The 21,611-nt window shown below is 34.5% G+C and overlaps 1 protein-coding gene across 2 annotated transcripts in view; it reads right to left on the bottom strand.

Annotated features, from left to right (window-relative positions):
- Window positions 1–391: 391 nt before the first annotated feature.
- The window catches only part of PTEN (phosphatase and tensin homolog), a 97,457-nt gene continuing 76,237 nt past the window's right edge, over window positions 392–21,611 (bottom strand). Inside the window, exons 6-9 of one of the 2 annotated variants that reach the window (XM_017536375.1) lie at window positions 19,663–19,804; window positions 13,676–13,842; window positions 10,113–10,337; window positions 392–5,924 (exon numbers count right to left, since the gene is read on the bottom strand). In XM_017536375.1, the coding sequence (XP_017391864.1) occupies window positions 5,739–5,924; window positions 10,113–10,337; window positions 13,676–13,842; window positions 19,663–19,804 (720 nt within the window). In that variant the 3' untranslated portion in view covers window positions 392–5,738. The remainder of the gene's footprint in view (window positions 5,925–10,112; window positions 10,338–13,675; window positions 13,843–19,662; window positions 19,805–21,611) is intronic. The other variant, XM_037741284.1, reaches the window with a different exon arrangement.

Below are 21,611 nucleotides of genomic sequence, written 5' to 3'. Positions count from 1 at the left end.
GCAACACAGGAAATATAAATTATTTTTAATTTAAAAAAATAAAAAAATAAATCCTTGTTAAACACTTGATTTAAAAATATGCAGCTTTATTTTTAAATGTAGTTATGCTCAAATATGGCAGTTTACTTATATGTAAAAGTTTTAAAAATATCAATATATTGGTTTATAAGTTATATACTGCCCTCAGCTAAATATTTTTCACCAAAATTCTCAAATAACTGTTAAAAAGTTGCATGATTTATAAGCCCATCATAATTACTAAAGACGGTAAGTTTCAGAGCTAAAGGTGAACCATTAATGAAATATTTTTTGATGTGATAAAAGTCACATGAGCATTTGAATTTAAAGACAACTGATAAGCCAATAGTAGCCTTTTTTGGGGGGGGGGGGGGGCAGGTGTTGATTTGCTCTAAATTGAGCAACTGTTTGGGAACTACAAAAGTTGAAAAGTTCAAACTATAAGGAAGTGGAAAGATGCTGAAGTTTACTAATACAATGTCTCACACATTCTATTTAACCCAGAATTCCAAATGGAAATGTTTAAGATGCTTTATGAAGAGAAACATCTACAATGCATTATGCTTGTCTGTGCTAAACAAATGTTACTTTTATTTACTTACAGATGTATCATCCTAATGCCAACACTATTTAAACATTCACGATTAACCCACTGAAGAGGAAAGGACTTTCAATAACTGCATGTAATCTGCATCTGTGGCATTAGAAAGTAATCAAATCACAGTCCATTTTCTGATGAATGGAACATCCTGCAAATCCATGACACATATACTAAGCTAAAAGGCTTTGAGATTATTTACAGTATACATTTCATGTTTTAAAAATATACATGGATATACAGAAAAATGATTGTATAGTCACTAACATATTAATAATGGCTATGTCTCCTGGTGGTAGGATTATGAATGATTATTTTACTGTTGTTGTGATGGAGTAGTAGTCTCAAAACACCTAGCTTAAGAACCAGAGTACTACCACCAAAGCAAACTATTTTGTCCTTTCTTGTCTTCACATTACAAACTTTTTAAAGCTACCAACCAATATGAATTTGTCTGACTGGCTACCCACATTCCAATATATGTATTAAAGAAAGATCTCTTGAAAGATGGAAAAATAGCAAGATTATGGTCATAAAATAATTTGCTCTCAAAAACTGGTAAGCAACAATCATTAGCCTCTCTATAGCTACATATAATTAATTCTATAGGAAAGTCAGTTCCAACATTACATCTCTAAAAGTTTTTTTCCATCATTCTGTTTTCCTAGTTTTCAGGTACTGTCCTTAGAACAGTTTGGACTGAATATTCTTGTTTCCATTCACAAACATTTCTCTCTGCACTGGCAACAGCACTGCTAATCAACAGCTATACTCAAGCCATTTAAGACTAAGCTTTAGATGTATTATCTGGCAAAAATAGCTTTAGGTCTAATTATCCGGCAAAAACAAAAGAACCAAGAGTTTCATATTAGCAGCAAAATAACTAGATTTAAGGGTCTTGATTTTTTTCATAAGCCTTTGGAAGCCTGCATATTAAACGCTGGTGAGTTTTAAATTCTCAATGGAAATGGTGATGGCATTTACTAAACCAAGCCAGCTCATACTACAACTTACTGAGGACATGATATAAAAACAAAACTAGCACATTTCTATTTTTCAAACATCACCAAAATATCTTCTTATAATTTTAGACTCCAGTAGTTTTCAACCATATGTATACCTAAGATACCTAAAAATGTGTGTACACATACACTTCATATTTTACATTATTGCACATTTTTCATTTACTTTTAAAAAAAAGCACATGGAGAAAATGTAAACGTGAAATAGTAAAATCCCACTGTAACATTGTCTATTTTTTAAACATTTGTACAAACTACACTTTCACTTATTACCTTACTATGCTGTGTTGAAAGGATATGCTTTAGTCTTCAAGTTTTTAATAATATTAGAAACATGGTTAAATTCAAGTACAAAAAGTCCTTTAGACTATTCTGAAATATCAATTTTTATATGGCACAAGTCATGATGAGTTGATGAAGTTTTCCATATGCTGATGGCAGAGTATAGAATTATAAAGAAAAGCCACACAATTGAAATCTAAAGTAGCAAATCCATTCTGGGGAATTATCTTCAAACATCTGGCTTAATAAAACAAAAATATGCACAATTTTCCAAGAATCTTGAACTTTTTCAGGACTAAAATGCTATTTAATGTGCTTATACAATTTATGAAGTGATGACTAAAGCCCTAAAAGTAAATGCTTTTCCTAAACATGAGTAGACAGATACTCTACTCCTAAGCTAACAAAGGCCATGCTTTTTAAATAGTAGGCTTTGAAGGGCAGCAGGAAAAAAAACTGAAAACTTCTTATTCACATTTGGCTGCCCATTAATTAAAAGTTCGATGGATTTAAGCAATTTGAATTATAAACTCTCATTTAATAAAACACCCACACAATGACAAGAATGAGACTTTAATCAGTTTTAAGTGGAGTTTATAACACTAAGAGATAAAGGGTTGTTAACAAACACAATAACAAATGGACATCTGATTGGTATGAGGCATTATCCTGTACACATCATATTGGTATTTTTGTGTATCCTCAGTGCATAGCATTTACACACAGAGCCACTGCTGCACAGCACAAGAGTATCTGAAGAGGCTGAATCAGAGTAAGGCTGTTTAACAGACTGAAATTTTTTAGTATATATATTCTATATGAAAACAGGTTGAACTTTTGAACTGGCAGGTAGAAGGCAACTCTGCCAAACACTACAGTTAAAGCCCCCACGTTAGTGCACAGTTCCACCCCTTCCATCTGCATGCATGACACATTAACAGTATTTAAAGGTAAACGAGGCACTTTGTGGCAACCACAGCCATCGTTATGAACATATTGCACAAAATTTCTAGAACTAAACATTTAACTTGTACCCTACTTTTATTTTTTAAAGCTGAAACATTTGATGCTGCCAGTAAACTCCACTTAAGTTTATAACCTGTGCCACAGCAAAGAATGGTGATGCTATTTATTCAACTATCCTTTCAAAAGTATGGGAAACATGTTCAAGAGGAGCTACAAAGGACTTGGGATGGTACAGGGCCCAATTGTAAGCTTTCTTAAAAGTGATGCCTTCAAGTAACTTCAGACATGTAAGCTGCTGCACATCCAAAAAGTCTAAGAAAACATTCCAGAAACTCAGAGATTACCTACAGAATGCATTTCAGGCTAATTATGAATACTGTCATAAATAAAGTTTTAATTAGGACTCAAAAACCTTTCAGTCATAGCAATTCTTGTCAAATTCTATGGGGATGGTAACTGAAATAAAGTAAGGAGAGTATGTATAATATATATTTATATATATAATATATATAATGCCATTTTTCCATTTCCAATGACTACACCATAAAATGTAAGCAAGGCTTCTCAAAAACATTGAAACATTCAAAATCAAAACCCTCATTCAGACCTTCACATTCCAAAGGAAAAATAATAACAGTGCAAAAGCCCATTATAATGTCATTATTTATGACCTGGCCCTCCATGTTACATATTGGAACAATAAAAGTTATGTTTTAATATGCAGTGCCCAAAATTGTAACAAAAAATAGTATTAATAACTATCTTCAAAATATCAATTTTCATTTTAGGTAACAACTTTCAGTTTTTATGAAAGACAAGGTGGCATATAAATTTTAATGGAGAAGTGTTAGGAATAGTTGTCTCTAACTTTACCAATTTAACTTATGAGCAATCAATCAATATATATCAATGTTTAAATATAAATGTGTAAATCCTAAGAGCTTTGTTAAAAATTTAAAAATTTTTGCATGAAACTGACGAGGTATGGAAAACATGTCAACATTATTTACTAAGAATATTTTAGATGAAGTTCTGCCTTATCTATTTGCCATCAAACTCTATAAATGCTTCTCTAGTAGGTCCTATTCAATCTGTATTTGTAAATTAACTAGGTCAGACCACAGCTAGTGAACAATTTCAGCACCAATAAGTTATTGAAAATGAAATTTTATACCATTAAGAAATATAATGGCTGGATATTCAAATGTCAAGGTGAAGGTATAATTTGAAGACACCAAATTTCTGGAAAAAAAAATCCTTTTTAATAGTATCTTCACATTAGTTTTACAATAGTAGTTGTACTCCACTTAAAATCATATGCAGTCTGGGCATATCAAATATATGATGATATTTTTTAAGAAGTGAAATTGAAGCCCTAGTCCCAACTTGGGGTAGCACTATGAAGAAATGATTCAACACTGCACATTAAAAAAACCCCTATTCTTTCAATAGCAAACCAGTAAAGCACATGTAGGACAATTTCTACTGAAAAATCAAATGTCTTTTTTTTGTGCAGTGTTGAAAGTTTACTGCAACTCTGATTTCTAAACACAAATGTCCTTTTTAACATAAACATTATATGTATTCAGTATTCAAGTAAAATTCCCTAACAGTTAATGACATTTAAAAAATGTGCAAAACTGCAAAACTCATCGTAATAGAATGTGTAAGGTCAAAAGGGTGGAACGGCTGACAGCTATTGGATTGAATAAGTGCATCATAAATCTTCAAAGAAAAAAAAACACTTACTGTAGAATCTCAAATTGAAAATTTCTGTGCAGCATTACAAAATATTTTATATTTAATGAGAAAAAAAGCTTGCAGGCAGCACATGAAGCATCCACAGCAGGTATATGATTGGAAACTAGTAAGTGTAAGTTGTTGACTGATGTAGGTACTAATAGCATCTGACTTTTAGCACTGGCCTTGATTACACAGGAGATGGAGCAGTCATTACAATTGAGAAAACATATTTAATAAATCATTGTCAATTTTTATGTTTCAAGCCCATTCTTTGTTGATAGCCTCCACATTTATATGGTTAAGTCATTGTTGCTGTGTTTCTTATGACATTTTTATATACCTTCATTTGTGGATCTTAAGATGTTGCAGAAGGTTCATTCCCGTACCCCAATACAGATTCACTTCCTTTAGCTGCCTTTTCTAGCACCAATATGCTTTTAAAAAAATGCGCAAACAACAAGCAGTGACAGCGGCCAATTCCTCGAATGTCCAGATTAATAACTGTAGCATGCTAAAGAAAGGTGTGTGTATAAATAGCTGGAGATGGTGTATGGTCCAGAGTCCAGCATAAAATGTATTTCCTTTCTGAGCATTCCCTCCAATCCTCTAACCTGAATACATGCATTAGAATGTAGCAAAACCCTTTGGAAACTTCCCTTAGCCAACTGCAAACTTATCTGTTGCCACAAGTGCAAAGGGGTAGGATGTGAACCAGTATATCACAAAGCTCTTTAGCCACTTCAGTTGGTGACAGAACACAAAAGGAAAAAATTCCTACGTATACACATCAGTCTGTCTCCACTTTTTATAAAACTGGAATAAAATGGGAAAGTGCCATTTTTATTAATTCTAATTGAATTTTAAATGTCCTTTTGACACAAAAAGGTATATACATGACACAGCTACACAACCTTTTTTCAACTGGACAACAAGTTGTCAAAACCCTGTGGATGTATAGGGTAAAACAAGATTGGTCAGGAAGAGAATTGTTCCTATAACTGGTAATCTGACACAATGTCCTATTGCCATTAAAAAAAAAAAAAAGGTCCATTTTCAGTTTATTCAAGTTTGTTTTCATGGTGTTTTATCCCTCTTGATAAAAAAAAAATTCAGACTTTTGTAATTTGTGTATGCTGATCTTCATCAAAAGGTTCATTCTCTGGATCAGAGTCAGTGGTGTCAGAATATCTATAATGATCAGGTTCATTGTCACTAACATCTGGTGTTACAGAAGTTGAACTGCTAGCCTCTGGATTTGACGGCTCCTCTACTGTTTTTGTGAAGTACAGCTTCACCTGGTGAAAGAAAATTTAAAATGAAAATCCACAAATATGATTCATCTTAAATTATTTAGTGAAATACATTTTTAACAGATTAACTTTTTTATTCCATTTTGCAGATAAACACATTAATTTTTAGGCACTATAACAAACATGATCTTTAAGAGGCCTTTTAAATGACCCTATTCTTATTAAGATATTCAACATTTTCTTTCTTGCCAGGTACCGAAATTAACATACTGATAGACCAGCAGGATGTTAATATTATTTATTTATTTGTTTTTATTTCTGGAGACAGAGTGTTGCTCTGTTGCCCAGGCTGGAGTGTAATGACATGATCTTGGCTCACTGCAACCTCCACCTCCTGGTTTCAAGCAATTCTGGTACCTCAGCCTCCTGAACAGCTGGGACTACAGGTATGTACCACCATACCCAGCCAATTTTTTGTATTTTAGTAGAGATGGGGTTTCACCATGTTGCCCACACTGGCCTCAACCTCCTAAGCTCAGGCAATCCACTGCCTCAGCCACCAAAGTGCTATGATTACAGGTATGAGCCACCGTGCCTGTACTCAATTTATTTTTTAAGGAATATAAGCTGTAAACATTAACTAAATAATTCTACGAAACAAATGAAGATTGAAAGCTATCAATAGTTTACATAATATAGCCTTTCAATTATAAAATCCAATTCACAAATGGCTAAGTTCACAAAGAATGTTTCTCTTACTAGCTATCTACAAATCAATTCCTTCCTTCCCTCTCTTTTTTCTTTTCCTTCCTTTCTTCCTTTCCTTTCCTTGCCTTTTTTTTTTTCTTTTCTCTTTTTCTTTTTCTCTTTCTTTTTCTTTCTTTCTTTTGAGACAGGGTCTTGCTCTGTCACCCAGGCTAGAATGCAGTGGCACCTTCACAGCTCACTGCAGCCTCAAACTCCCAGGCTCAAGTGATCCTCCCACCTCAGCCTCCCAAGTACCTGGGACTAGGGGTTGCATGCCATCACCCCCAGCTAGTTTACTTTTGGTATTTTTTTGTAGAGATAGAGTTTCACCATGTTACCCAGGCTGGTCTCAAACTCCTTAGTTCAGGTGATCTGCCTACCTTGGCCTCCCAAAGTGTTGGGATTTTAGGCGTGAGCCACTGTGCCTGACTTCAACATATTTTTTGATATAAACAACACTACACAAACACAAACTACTGATCAACACTGATATTTAGAATTTATGAGCCCTAAAAACTTCACCTAAAGGGAGGAAGGAGAGGGACAGTAACCTTATAAAGTGGTCTAAACAGAGAGCCAAGGGCCTTTACATGCATAGTGAAAATAACTGTCAAAATAACCCTACATGTTCGGTATTTCTGTTTTCAAGGAGAGGTAGCTAAGGCCCAGAAAGGTTAGGGAACTTGTTAAAGGCCACATATCTATAAATAGAAGGTAGTGGATTTGAGATATAAATCAGATCTGACTTCAAATCCCTTCTTCATTATATTATATTGACAGCCCCTCCCCTATTATCCAAAAGTCATTATCAATTCTTCTTCTCTTACAACCAACATCCACTCCATCGGTAAACCCTTTTAGTTAATCTGACAGCTTCTTGTTACCTTTCATTGTCACTATTCAAAGCAGTGAGGGGCAACAAGAAGAAAACATCATCTCTCACCTTTACTAAAGTATTCAAGTGCCTCAACTATCTCTTAGCTTTCATTATTACCCCTTCTCCCTACTTTCCTCACTTATCTATATTTTGAAAGCATGAACACAAGGGAATATTAAACACAAAATTCAGATTATATCCTTCCTATGCTGAACACACACAAGTATCTTTACACGTGGACTGGTTTTCTTGTCTACTCTGTTTTAGTCAAAATGACTTATCCACTCTTCAAATATACCAAGCTCATTCTTGCCTAAAGCCTTTTGCATCTCCACTCTTCCCTCTTTTCCCAGATATTTGCATAGCTGACTCATATGATTTAGGCCCTGCTTAAATATTATCTGCTTGGTTGGGCCTTCTCTAATCATCCTAGCTAAAAAACAAAAAACACACAAACCAAGATTACTCCATTCTGTCCTTATTTTGATAGCACTTACCACTATATGACATTGTATTTGTTTACAAATAACAGTTTTTATTTGTAATCACAAATATAAAACATCTTGCAATATTAAAACAGAAAACAATAAAACTAGAAGGAAAAGACAGTTTAAAGGTTAATGGTTGAGCAAAATGCAGATTTACAGGAAAAAAAGGAAACCTGTAGATTTTAAAGAGAATGTCTATCCTGGAGGAAATGATGTTAAGTAAAATCAGTCAGGTATAGAAAGATAAATACTGCATGTTCTCGCTCATATATGGGAGCTCAAAAAGTTGAGCTCATAGGAGTGTGGTTATTAGAGGCTTGGAAGGGAGGGAGAGGGGAGGATAGGAAGATGTTGGTTAAAAGATACAAAATTACAGATAGGAGGAATAAATTATAGTGTTCTACAGAACTGTAACTAGTCAACAATAATTTATTGTATATTTTCAAATAGCTAGAAGATAGAATTTTTAATGTTCCCAACACAAAGAAACGACAAATGTTTGAGGTGATCCATATGCTAATTACCCTGATTCGATCATCACGCACTGCATACATGAAAATATCACTCTGTATCCCATAAATATGTACAATTATTATATATTAAATTTTTTTTTTAAAAGGGAAACTTCTCAACACTTAAAAGAAATTTAAAAGCTAAAGGCATTTAATATTAGATCTATTTTCACTTAAAACATGTAGGGGCCCCTTTACTGTTTTTTAAGTATTACTATTAAAATTGCTAGTTAAAGCAATTTTTTTTCTTTTTTTGGGAGATAAGAGTCTCACTCTGCCACCCAGGCTGAAGTGCACCGGCGTGATCTCAGCTTACTGCAACCTCTGCCTCCCAGGCTCAGGTGACTCTCATGCCTCAGCCTCCCAAGCAGCTGGGATTACAGGTGTGGGACACCACACCCAGCGAAGGTTTGTATTTTTAGTACAGACAAGGTTTCACCATACTGGCCTTTTAAACTGTTGGCCTCAAGTGATCCACCCGCCTCAGCCTCTCAAAGTGCTAGGATTACAGGCAAAATATTACTAGCAATATTCTTAATACTTAGAAGCTATAGTTAGATTTGTTACATGTTATAAAAATTGAATGAAAAATTAAGAGAGAGTAAAAAAGAGAAAGAAAAGAATATGGTGAATGGGCAGAGGGAAATCAGGTAGAATAAAAAATAGGAAAGTGGAAGAAAAAAATGGCCAATAACCATTTGGGAATGTTTTACAAATCAGTGTTTTTTAATTTGAAGAATTCTTGTCTATAAGTAGATATATATACCTATGCACAAATATACATATCACATATAGACAAAATGAGACAAATCAAATAATTCTAAGACACAAAATAAGGAAATAGGATCTTTTAAGAAGCATAACGGGGAGGACAATCAGAGGCCTTCAGAGAATATGAGATTGAAGCTAAGGCTGGAAATATTAAGACAGCTATGCAAAGGTCAGGGAAAAGGCTGGGACAGAAAGGTACAGGGGGAAGGAAAAGAACTGCAAAGATTAGATGCAGAAGTTAGCATTTTGAAGAACTGAAGAGAGACCAGTATGTTTGAATCTCAAGGAGCAAGGAGAGAAGGTGACTAGGGCTGATGTAGGAGGCAGGCCTTGTGCTAAATTATGTTGGTCCTTGTAGGTCATGGTAAAAAAACAAAAAACACAAGGTCTTTTTAAAGTGAAAACAGAAATGACATAATTAAGTCTATTTTTGAGGCCACTTTGAGGGGCTGAGAATAAATTGGAAGGGAGACAGGAGTGGAAGCAGTAAAAACGTCCATATGAATCATTCCCAAATGACTGAGTTTCCATCCATTTCTTTCCTCTTCCATTCCTACTTCATATCCCAGTCATTTAACCCCCCTCCTGTACCTTTGCCTCAGATTTCACCAAACGAAAACAATGAATTGGGAAAAGGAAAAATGCAGCTTTTCTGACTCTGTGTATATCGGGTATTTTATTAAAAACTTTCATGTTACTGCTACATAAACACTGCTTCTAAATAATACATAATTTAAGAACTTGTCAAGCAAGTTCTCTATCAGCTGTACACCTAGAATTAAACACACATCACATATACACAAATCATCAACCCCTACAAAATGTTTAATTAACTGACCTTAAAATTTGGAGAAAAGTATCGGTTGGCTTTGTCTTTATTTGCTTTGTCCAGATCATTTTTTGTTAAGGTAAGTACTAGATATTCCTTGTCATTATCTGCACGTTCTATACTGCAAATGCTATCAATTTCTTGATCACACAGACTTCCATTTTCTACTTTTTCTGAGGTTTCCTCTGGTCCTGGTATGAAGAATGTATTTACCCAAAAGTGAAACATTTTGTCCTAAAAAAAAAAAGAAAGAAAAAAAAAAGAAAATGACATATTTAATATTTTACTCTTTAAAAAAATGTTACCTATGTTAAACATTTGCCAACAAGTCAACAAAATAAACTCTCATTTGATTTATTCAAAAAAGGTAAACACTAAGACTATTATATGGCAATCTGAGTTTTCTGTTACATTTTCGTTTACATGATTTTTCATCACTCAAATTTTAAACCAAAAATATAATCTCACAAGATCTAAGATAAATTACTTTTGTCTTAAAATTTTAAGCAAAAAATCTCTTTTCTAATCTAATACTAGCTTTAAAAATGTTTTTGGTTTATGTGTACATACATATAAACAAAATTCAGATATGGATTTAATTTCTTCTGAATTTCAAATGAGCTAAATATTCCAAGATTTACCTTAATAAAAGTTCTTGGAAGGTAAGTGCAACTTCCCTGATAATGCATGGCAAATACATGTTTATCCCTACAGCAATACAAACATGAGAGGCTCTATTGTTTTTTTGTTTTTCTTTTGAGATGGAGTTTTGCTCTTATTGTCCTAGCTGCAGCGCAATGGCGCAATCTTGTCTCACTGCAACCTCCACCTCAGGGTTCAAGCAATTCTCCTGCCTCAGCCTCCCGAGTAGCTGGGATTACAGGCATGCCCCACCACGCACAGCTAATTTTTTGTATTTTTAGTAAAGATGGGGTTTCACCATGTTAATTTGCCAGGATGGTCTCGATCTCCTGACCTCGTGACCCACCCACCTTGGCCTCCCAAAGTGCTGGGATTACAGGCGTGAGCCACCTGCACAGCTTAATTTTTGTATTTTTAGTAGAAACGGGGTTTTGCACCATGTTGGCCAGGCTGGTCTCAAACTCCTGACCTCAGGTAATCCTCCCGCCTCAGCCTCCCAAAGTGCTGGGATTACAGGCATGAGCCACCGCACCCGGCCGAGAAGCTCCATTTTCTTACATGATAATATATGCTTGAATACTTTCAAAATAAATATGAGGGGAAGGGAAGAGTACCACTGATTTATTTTTATGTTATGTCTGTTCTTAAAAAAAAAATCACTTCTTACTAATAAGATAATATCTTCTTAAAAAACCACAACAAAAGTTCATCACTTTAAGCCTTTATTGACCAACATAGAAATCTGGCCTGTATGAATCTTTTGGCAATTAATGATGTACAGCCTCATGGCATCTTTTCTGGTACATTAAAATGCCATTTAATCTTTTATTCTAATTTAGGCCGGGCATGGTGGCTCATGCCTGTAATCCCAGCACCTGGGAAGGCCGAGGCGGGTGGATCTCGAGGTCAGGAGATCAAGATCATCCTGACTAACACAGTGAAACCCTGTCTCTGCTAAAAGTACAAAAAATTAGCCGGGCATGGTGGTACACACCTGTAGTCCCAGTTACTCAGGAGGCTGAGGCAGGAGAATCTCTTGAACCTGGGAGGCGGAGGTTGCAGTGAGCTGAGATCATGCCACTGCCCTCCAGCCTGGGCAACAGAGCAAGACTCCATGTCAAAAAAAAAAAAAAAAAAGAAAAGAAAAAAAAATGTTTTATTCTAATTTATCTTCAAGTTCCCCTGCCCCTGAAAATAAGATCCATAAGGATCTTATGTCTTAAATTTCATTGCATCTTTTAATGGTACCTGGCAAAGCAATCCTGTATACAAGTCTTTACAAAATTTTTTGCTTATTTTAATTATTTTAGCCAGTAATTGTATTTTACTTAGAAGAAAATAAGCTAATAATATTTAAATAACAAAAAGGTGAATTCCATATATATGGATTATATTAAAATTTTTTGTTTTAATCACAGCATATAGTTAAATAAGGCAGGGAAAATCACATAAAATGGAAATTTATGTAATCAAAGATAAACAAATATATCATAAATATTTAGTCTAACCTTCAATTTTGCATGTGTTAAAGTACAGATGAATGGAAATAAGAATTAGTAAATTCCTAAAGGTATGCAAAGATAATGATGCAGGTGCCTATTTTTGAAAGCAAAATAAAACTTACTAGTTATCTTAATTTTAAAACAGCTGCTAACACTTCCTGGATTACCAAAAAATGATTTTTCAAAGTTACTGTGATATATTTAACTTTTATTTATACAGACGATAGGAAATGGGTTTCTGTTAAAAAAAAAAAAAAATAGTTCAGCATATTGTGATTTTTTTTTTCCAGCTACTTGGATTCTGGATAAAGAAAATATTTCTTCTAATACATCAAAGCAGCATTTAAAATTTTGCAGTAAATGAAACTTCCTCTTATTTTCTTTCAAAAGAAGAGTTACAAATCAGAAAAACTAAATAAATCCTGGGATTAAGAATGTTTAAAGATTGGCACTATGCTATCTAGTATGTTTAACAAGGTAGTGACACTAAGAAGTTAGTGCTTTTCTTCATTACTACCTAAAAATGTTGTACCTGAGTCTCACTTTAAATATTCACATTTGATATTTTAAATGAAGATAGTTGGTTTTTAAATAAGTGGTTGCTTTCTGTAAATACAGACCAGTAAAATTCAAACCTCATTAACTTTCTAAACCTACACATTTAAATATGTTTTCATTCTTTATTACTTCTTCATACTGATTTCTCCCCTAGTTAAAAACTAATCAGTAAATCCACAGAGGCTAAATAGAAAATAATCAAGTCTTAAGAAACATAAGGGAAGGCATGGTGGCTCAAGCCTATAATTCCAACACTTTGGGAGGCTGAAGCATGAGGACTGTTGGTGCCCAGGAGTTTGAGACCAGCCTGGGTAATACAGCAAGACCCTGTCCCTACGAAAATAAAAACATAAGCTGGGTGTGGTGGCACATGCTTGTAGTCTTAGCTACTTAGCCTGGGCAACAGAACGAGACCCTATCACCAACAAAAAGGGAAAAAAAAAAAAAAAAAAAAAAAAAAAAAAAAAAAAAAAAAAAAAAAAAAAAAAAAAAAAAAAAAAAAAGGAAAGGAAAAGAAACATAAGCCAAAATGGAGAAAAAGTGGTTTGTGTCACTATATAAGACCACAGAACACATCTCATCTCTACCTATAGAGCAAAATTTTTAAAATCTTGGTCCCATGCTAATTTCTTCTCAGTTAACAATCCTTGTTAAGGAAAATTCCTCTCACGTTACAATGCCGTATGGCCTTTTCCTTCAAACAGGATTATTTATCCTTATAATGTCTCACCAATGCCACAGTAAGCAAAGCACCTGCAGATCTAATAGAAAGCAAATTATAATTCCTTAGCTGTCAGTCATAAAATAAAACACAGCTTTTAAAATGTCCTTATTTTGGATTATTTCTCCCAATAAAAGTAAAGTACCAACCTTTTTTAGCATCTTGTTCTGTTTGTGGAAGAACTCTACTTTGATATCACCACACACAGGTAACGGCTGAGGGAACTCAAAGTACATAAACTTGTCTTCCCGTCGTGTGGGTCCTGAATTGGAGGAATATATCTTCACCTTTAGCTGGCAGACCACAAACTGAGGATCTGCATGGTTAAATACATACTAGTATCATTTCACAGGAATGTCTTTAACTGTCAAACAGTCAAAAACTATTTTAGTGATTAATATGAGCAATACACACAAAATATGGATTCTGCCTCTGTAATCTTGATCTAAAGCAAATCAATGGAAATAAATGAAATACAAATATAAACAATACAAGATTTTCTCCAGTTTGAAACTTCAAAATAAGGTCCTATTACTTGTATAAAAGTCAATTCCTAGGTCATGAATAATAAGTCCCAATATTAGACTTCTAGCAGCAGAGTAACTTCAAAACTTTAAAATCATACTAAAAATCCTAATACAAATGAAAAGTTTAAGCATTAAAAACAATGAAATAATTATCTGGTACATTTGTGAACTACATCAAAAAAGACTGATATCAACAGGCAGTGTTCAGGAAAAATTTTTAAAAATAAGTAAAACAGATATTTGCCATAGTATCCTGAAGTTTCTAGCATATGACAAAGATCACAAAGTACAAATCATTACATGTTCACAAAAGAAACAGAATAAAATCTACAAAGTTACAATAAATTTCAAATTCACAAGTCTAGATATTTATTAAAAAATTAACCATTATCCATTTTACCTATAGCTCACATTTTATTTTTAAAGATATATAATGCCACCATCATGAGAAATAGGAAGCAAGAGATTTGAAATTTCTGTAAAGAAACGCAACAGACTTCAAGTAAAAACTACAGCACAACCTTCCTTTCCTCTAAACCACCTCATTTTCATTAACAAGTATTCTGGCTTTGGCTCATGTGTTTTAAATAACTGGTAAAAAATGAAGTAACGGGTAAAATGTAATTTATCAAAATTCATCATGTTTTTACACTAGCAATTCAACCAAATGGTGGAAAAATGTGTTAAGGGAAGGAATATATTTTATTTTTTAAATCTACTCACAAACTCATTTATACCTAATGACCTTAATGACAGAAGTTAAAGACTGATGAATGTTAAAATCCTAGGACTTGGAAAACTTAAAGTTACCTAATAATTTAACAAAGTATAATTCATTTGTCATACACTGAGAAATTAGAAAACAAAAGTCCATTACAAAGGAATGTATTAACCTTAGGAGGTTAAGAAGTGTCATTTGAAGAAAACATGCCAAGATAATAGAGAAACAGAAACACAAGCTTATATAAAGTGTATGAGAACTATTATGTATATATAACAAACATAAAATTCTCAGCCAAAGATAAAGAAAAATCTTATATTTTTATCAATGTGATGAGAACAAGGCAAAAGCTAAACCACGTCAAATGAAATTTCCAGTTTAGTGAATACTTACTACTTCTATGTAGTATCTAAAGCAATATCAGCAATCACATAGTATGTTTGACAAAAGCATGCAGGTTATTCTAATATTCTAATATGGTCTTCTAAGACACTTATTATTTGAAAAAGCTACCACAAACAGGAGATCTATTATATCAACAATGTATCAATAAATTTCACTTCCTTGACTCAAGGTTCAAAGTGCAATGAGCCATTTCATAAGACTTTATGTGATACTGAAAATTTCACTGGGAAATCTAACTTGAAGAAGCAAATAAACAAGGTAGGATTCCAAAGTTGTGATAAAATTAACCAGAATAAAATAGCAAAAATGTCTTGTAATCTTTTTAATTTAAACTCCATTAATTCATAATCTGGTAATCCTGATTTTAAGACTTTAAAAAGGAAATTAACAGTATTTCCAGGTTTCAATTAAACAACATCTAAAATGTACATCTCCAAAAATTTTAGAACTGTGTAAATAATTCATAAGTAGTAAAGGTTTTCCTCAAATCACTAAAGAAAATAATCTTCTCTGCAATGTGAATATTATGTTTCAGATAGATAAGACCTAACTAAGCAGAAGTCCAATATTAGTATGGTTCTGTGGATTTCTACAATATACATCCTCAGATATGACTAAGTTCCAAAAATAAATAACAGGGTCCAGATCTAGTGATATAGTTTGGGTATCTTTCCCTCCCAAATCTCATGTTGAATTGTAATTCCCAATGCTAGAGGTGGGGCCTGGTGGAAGGTGCTTAAATCATGGGGGCGGATTCCACATGAATGGCTTGGGCCATCCTCTTGGTGATAAATGAGCTGGCATTTGAAAGTGTGTGGCACCTTCCCCCCAATTCTCTTTCTCTTTCTTGCTCCCATTCTCACCATGCTCCCATTTTGCCTTCAGCCATGATTAGAGACTTACTGAGACCTCCCCAGAAGCAGATGCTGCTATGCTTCCTGTACAGCCCACAAAACCGTGAGCCAATTAAAGAAGAATTTGTAAAGAAAACAAGTTAAATCTGTTTAATATTCAGTCTCAGGAATTTCTTTATAGCAATGCAAAAACAGCCTAATACACCCACTAAACGAAAATCAGTAGCTGGGCATGGTGGCATGCACCTGTAATCCCAGCTACTTGGCAGGCTGATGCAGGAGAATTGCTGGAACCCAGAAGACAGAGGCTGCAGTAAGCCGAGATTGCACCACTGGACTCCAGCCTGGGCAACAGAGCAAGACTCTGGCTCAAAATAAAATAAAATAAAATAAAATAAAATAAAATAAAAAATAAGGATGGAGAGAATGGAATGATAGATAATGTAGACCTGAAAGGGTGAGGAGATAGATGATGAGAAATTACTTAATGGGTACAATGTATATTATTCAGAGGATGGATACCCTAACAGCCTTGACTTGACTACTATACAGTCTACGCATGTAACAAAATTACACTTGTGTCCCTAAGTTTATATGAGTAAAACAATTTTTTAAAGTCAGAATTAAATTTTCTTGGATATATACATATTGTTATAGTCTTCAATAAAAACCACATTGCTCATCTTTTATTAATATTTTTAATCCTGTTAAATGTCTAGAATATAGTAACTTTTTCCATCACTTAGAAATATTAAGACAAAAATCAAGTAAGAAAAAGCTGCTAATCCCTATAGAAGATACTGTACACTTCAGCACTACCTCTGATTTCTTCACTGATTTCTCCTCTTCTTCCTAAACCCAAGTCGCCATTCTTTTTTTTTTTTTAAGAGATGGGGTTTCACCACGTTGGCCAGGATGGTCTTGATCTCCTGATCGCATAATCCACCCACTTTGGCCTCCCAAAGTGCCGGGATTACAGGTGTGAGCCACCGTACCCGGCCAAGTTGCCATTCTTAACTTAGTCCTCACCCTCTCCTTTCCTTCCTTTCCTCCAAGCCTTCCCATCCCCAAATGCCATACCATATTTATATGAAAGGCTTAACTACTCTCTCTTTCCTGATGCTGCCCAAAATATTGATATTATCTCCTACCTAGATTCAAACCCATACTCCGAAGTACCCACTTAATATTTTCATGTGAGAAGCTTTTAGCAGATTTAAAACACGTTTAAAACCAAAATATCAACATTAATGTCTTCAAGTCTCAGATTCACTTTTCTTTCTTTCTGTGAATATTTCACCTGACTGGGATTAAAACTTTTACAAAATCTTTGGCTAGAAATGGCAAATGAAAAACTAATGAAATCCCATTTGATTGTCCTAGCATACTGCATTAAGGCAAGTTGTATTACTGGTTTCCTTCCCACTATTTTTTCCCCTTGCAATTATAACTTTACATACAACTGTCCTTACAACATGGTTTAAGCCTCAAGTATTATCATGACATCTCAGCATTTATCAAGTCAAGTCTGTTATCCCCACTCAGGATCCTTTAACTGTCAGTCACACATTCCATTTCTAGTCTATTCTTCATCACTACATTCTTATCCAGCTAATTTCCTTCTGCTGCACTTCAATTCAAGCTCTTTCCCATTGCTTATAATACTTCTTTCAGTTTTTTTTTTTTTTTTTTTTTTTGAGACAGAGTCTCCCTCTTGTCGCCCAGGCTGGAGGGCAGTGACACAGTCTCACCTCACTGCCATCTCTGCCTTCCAGGTTCCAGTGATTCTCCTGCCTCGGCATCCCAGGTAGCTGGGACTACAGGCACACGCCACCATGCCTAATTTTTGTATTTTTAATAGAGACGGGGATTTAACCATGTTGGACAGGCTGGTCGCGAACTCCTGAACCTCAGATGATCCATCTACCTCGGCCTCCCAAAGTGCTGTGATTACAGGCATGAGCCACTGCGTTAGGCCACTTCTTTTAGTTTTAATGCCAGTCGAAAACTGTATGCTTTCTCTAACATTCATTAAAGAGCTGGTGAACTTCCTTTAAGAAACTGACAACCTTCAAACGTTTTTCTGAATGCAGCATTTATAATTTATACATACAACCTCCTATTTATTATTTATTTATTTATTATTCTAACATAAAGACTCACTCTGATACCTAGGCTGGAGTGCAGTGGCACAATCTCAGCTCACTGCAACCTCTGTGCCCCGGATTCAAGTGATTCTCCTACCTCAGCCTCCCAAGTAGCTGGGACTACAGGCGCACACCACCATGCCTGGCTAATTTCTGTATTTTTAGTAGAGATGGGGTTTTACCATGTTGCCCAGGCTGATCTGGAACTCTTGAGATCAAGAGATCTGCCTTCTCTGGCCTCCCAAAGTGCTGGGATTACAGGCGTGAGCCACTGCACCTAGCCTCACAACCTCCCATTTAATTACATAAAACTCATATTTTATTAAAGCTTTACTACAGTATTAAATCACAGAACATAAGAAGAAACTAGAAAATTAGGAAAGATAACTAAAGTGAATGTTTTCTCTCTCTTAATAACTCCATGATACTTTATACCTTTCTCTTGGCTCTTACACTGAAATCAATACTATAGGAAGAGCATAAGTTTTTTCTTCCTTTTTCCTTCTCTATGAATCAGTTACATTCCTTTGTCAGTCACTTCCAACAGCCCAGTACCTTATGTTTAGCAGTTTAAAAAACTGTACTGAGATGAAAAGAGCATCAATAAGACTCTTTAGAAGGTTTTAACAGGCTATACTAATAAATCTGTGATCTCTGATAAAATTACCTGTCTCTAAGAATACAGAAACATTCTCACGATGATGATCACACCTATTTGACAAAGATAAACAACACTGGAGAAGTAGAATAGGATCAGGATGACTGAGGTACACTTACAGAGGTTAGGGTAAAAGGGAGAAATAAACTAGAGGCAGACATCAGTGACATAATCTGTACTTAGTACTTATCTAGGAAGTTTCAGATTTCAAAGTCTCTTCATTTTACTGACAAGCAAACTCAAAGAGAGGTAGATTATGTGCCCAGGGTTACACAGTAGATTAATGGTAGATCTAGGACTGGAATCTAGATCTAAATCCAGGTTTTCTCTAACATTCCACATACTTTGATTCCTATTCTTTCCTTATTATACTTCGGCTTGCTGCCATGTCTTATCACTTCTTCCTTTACTTTTCTGTCACTATTACTGTCAATATCTAGTCTTCCTAAGATATTAAGGAATTGATCCCTCCCGTAAGACCAGCAAATTGCTGAATCTCTCTGCTACCCTCATGCTGGACCTCTGATGGGACAGGTTTTTCAGTCAGCTGGTGAGATGTGGGCTGTATTTGGTGGTTATAGCACAGAATATTACTTTTACAAATATAATTTGGCTTCGACTACATTAAAAACCATTGCTCTTGGCTTCTTTAGGCCAATGACTTGAACAACCAAGCTAATTAATTTGTTCAAATGCTTCAGAAATATAGTCTCCTGCATAAATTTTAAGTATGGTAAATTTCTTTCTAAATTTTTATATAAACTTCTGGATATGATAAGAAAACTGTTCCAATACATGGAAGGATGAGAATTTAGAGCACTTACTGCAAGTTCCGCCACTGAACATTGGAATAGTTTCAAACATCATCTTGTGAAACAACAGTGCCACTGGTCTATAATCCAGATGATTCTTTAACAGGTAGCTATAATAATACACATAGCGCCTCTGACTGGGAATAGTTACTCCCTGGTGGACAGAAAAAAAAAAGAGAAGCCAAATTCAAAAAAAATGTTCCATTATAGTTATTTCACTAAATTGCTATGGTAACTGGGTTGTTGCCATTGAAGAACATATATACATTAGAAATTTGACCTTAAATGATTAATACTTAAATCCAGCTCAATAATAAATTAGAGCAATGTTAATACGAAGGATAATATCAGAATTACTCTTCTCCCTTAAAACAATTATCATAACACCCCATTTATTCAAAGGTCACAACAGTGCTCTGACCCATGAACCCCATAGGCAAAGGCCACTGAATATGCAAAATGTGTCAAAGGCCTCTGCCCTACAGCTATACTTTTTACACCTAGTGTTCCCCATAAAGATTTATGGGCTCCTTAAACACACAGTTCCTTACAAACTTGATTACCTACTTTCCAGGGGAAAGCATATCAGAATCAGCAAACTAGATCGAGGCATATTGCCTTTAGGAGGCAGAAACAGCAGTAGCAAAAAAGTAATGCTGGCCTTAGAGCCCAGCAAAAACAGGAGTATGTAGTTGATGTAAATGTGTGCAATAATCCTCCAACAGAGGTAAAGCTATCCCTGTACAACATGTATCTCTTTGTTGAAGAAACCAGGGAAAAACAAAATGTTTTTAAAAATATAAGTATTACAAATGATTATAATATATCTAGTTCTCAATAGTTTACTAAAAAATAAAACATAAATATATATAATACACATGGCATTTAATAGGGGAAACTGAGTTATCTAAAGAGAAAAATCTAATATGTACAACAATGCATTCACTAATGATACGGAATAAATGAGGCATTTAGGGGGTTTTCTATTAGACACGTGACTTAAGAAAAATTCAACCTAGAAATATAAGGCAAATAATAAACAACATTAAGAAGTTTAACTGTGCAAAGCAACTTACAGAAAACTACTTTAAATGAAAGTATACTCAAGAGGAAAAAGAATTTGCAATTATTTCTCGAAGTTACTACTGGCATCTAAATCCCCCCAATGTGTTAAAAATTCTGGATATCCTTCTTCTTCGTAATGAAAAGTATAAAGCATATTTTAAAATGGGCCAGGCGCAGTGGCTCACACCTGTAATCCCAGCACTTTGGGAGGCCGAGGCTTGCTGATCATTTGAGGTCAGGAGTTCAAGACCAGCCTGGCCAAACGGTGAAACCCCATCTCTACCAAAAATACAAAAAAATAGCTGGGTGTGGTGGTATGCACCTGTAGTCCCAGCTACTTGGGAGGCTGAGGCACGAGAATCACTTAAGCCTGGGAGACGGAGGTTGCAATGAGCCGAGATCGTGCCACTGCCCTTCAGCCTGGAAGACAGAAAGAGACTCTGTCTGGAAAAACAAACCAACAAAAAACCAGGTACATCGAATAGCAAGTATGTAGGTATCCACTGTAGTATTTCTAGTATCTTTTCAAAGATGAGCATGATATTATAGACAATTTAAAAACATGTATATATGTATAAATGTCTAAAAAATAGGTATAAACCATTTCAAATCATGATAACTGATTTAAGATTTTGGCCACAGTGTAAAGACCATATATTTTATAATCAAAAGACTTAATTTGAATGCTGACAGTCAAAATACAAACTCTTATGTGTTTTTGAAAGAAAACAAGGACAATAATATGTACCTTTCCTTCTTAACAGGGTTCCTATAAGGATCAAACATCAGATGCAGTTACACAAAAGCATACTTAAAATTTAATCAATTAGTTTACCATCAAAATTATGCATAATTAGTCTATTTCTTTTTTTTTTTTTTTTTTTTTTTTTTTTTTT

Source organism: Cebus imitator, unplaced genomic scaffold (genome assembly GCF_001604975.1).
Source record: "Cebus imitator isolate Cc_AM_T3 unplaced genomic scaffold, Cebus_imitator-1.0 Scaffold97, whole genome shotgun sequence".
Taxonomy (NCBI): domain Eukaryota; kingdom Metazoa; phylum Chordata; class Mammalia; order Primates; family Cebidae; genus Cebus; species Cebus imitator.
This window is presented reverse-complemented; position numbering and strand designations above follow the sequence as displayed.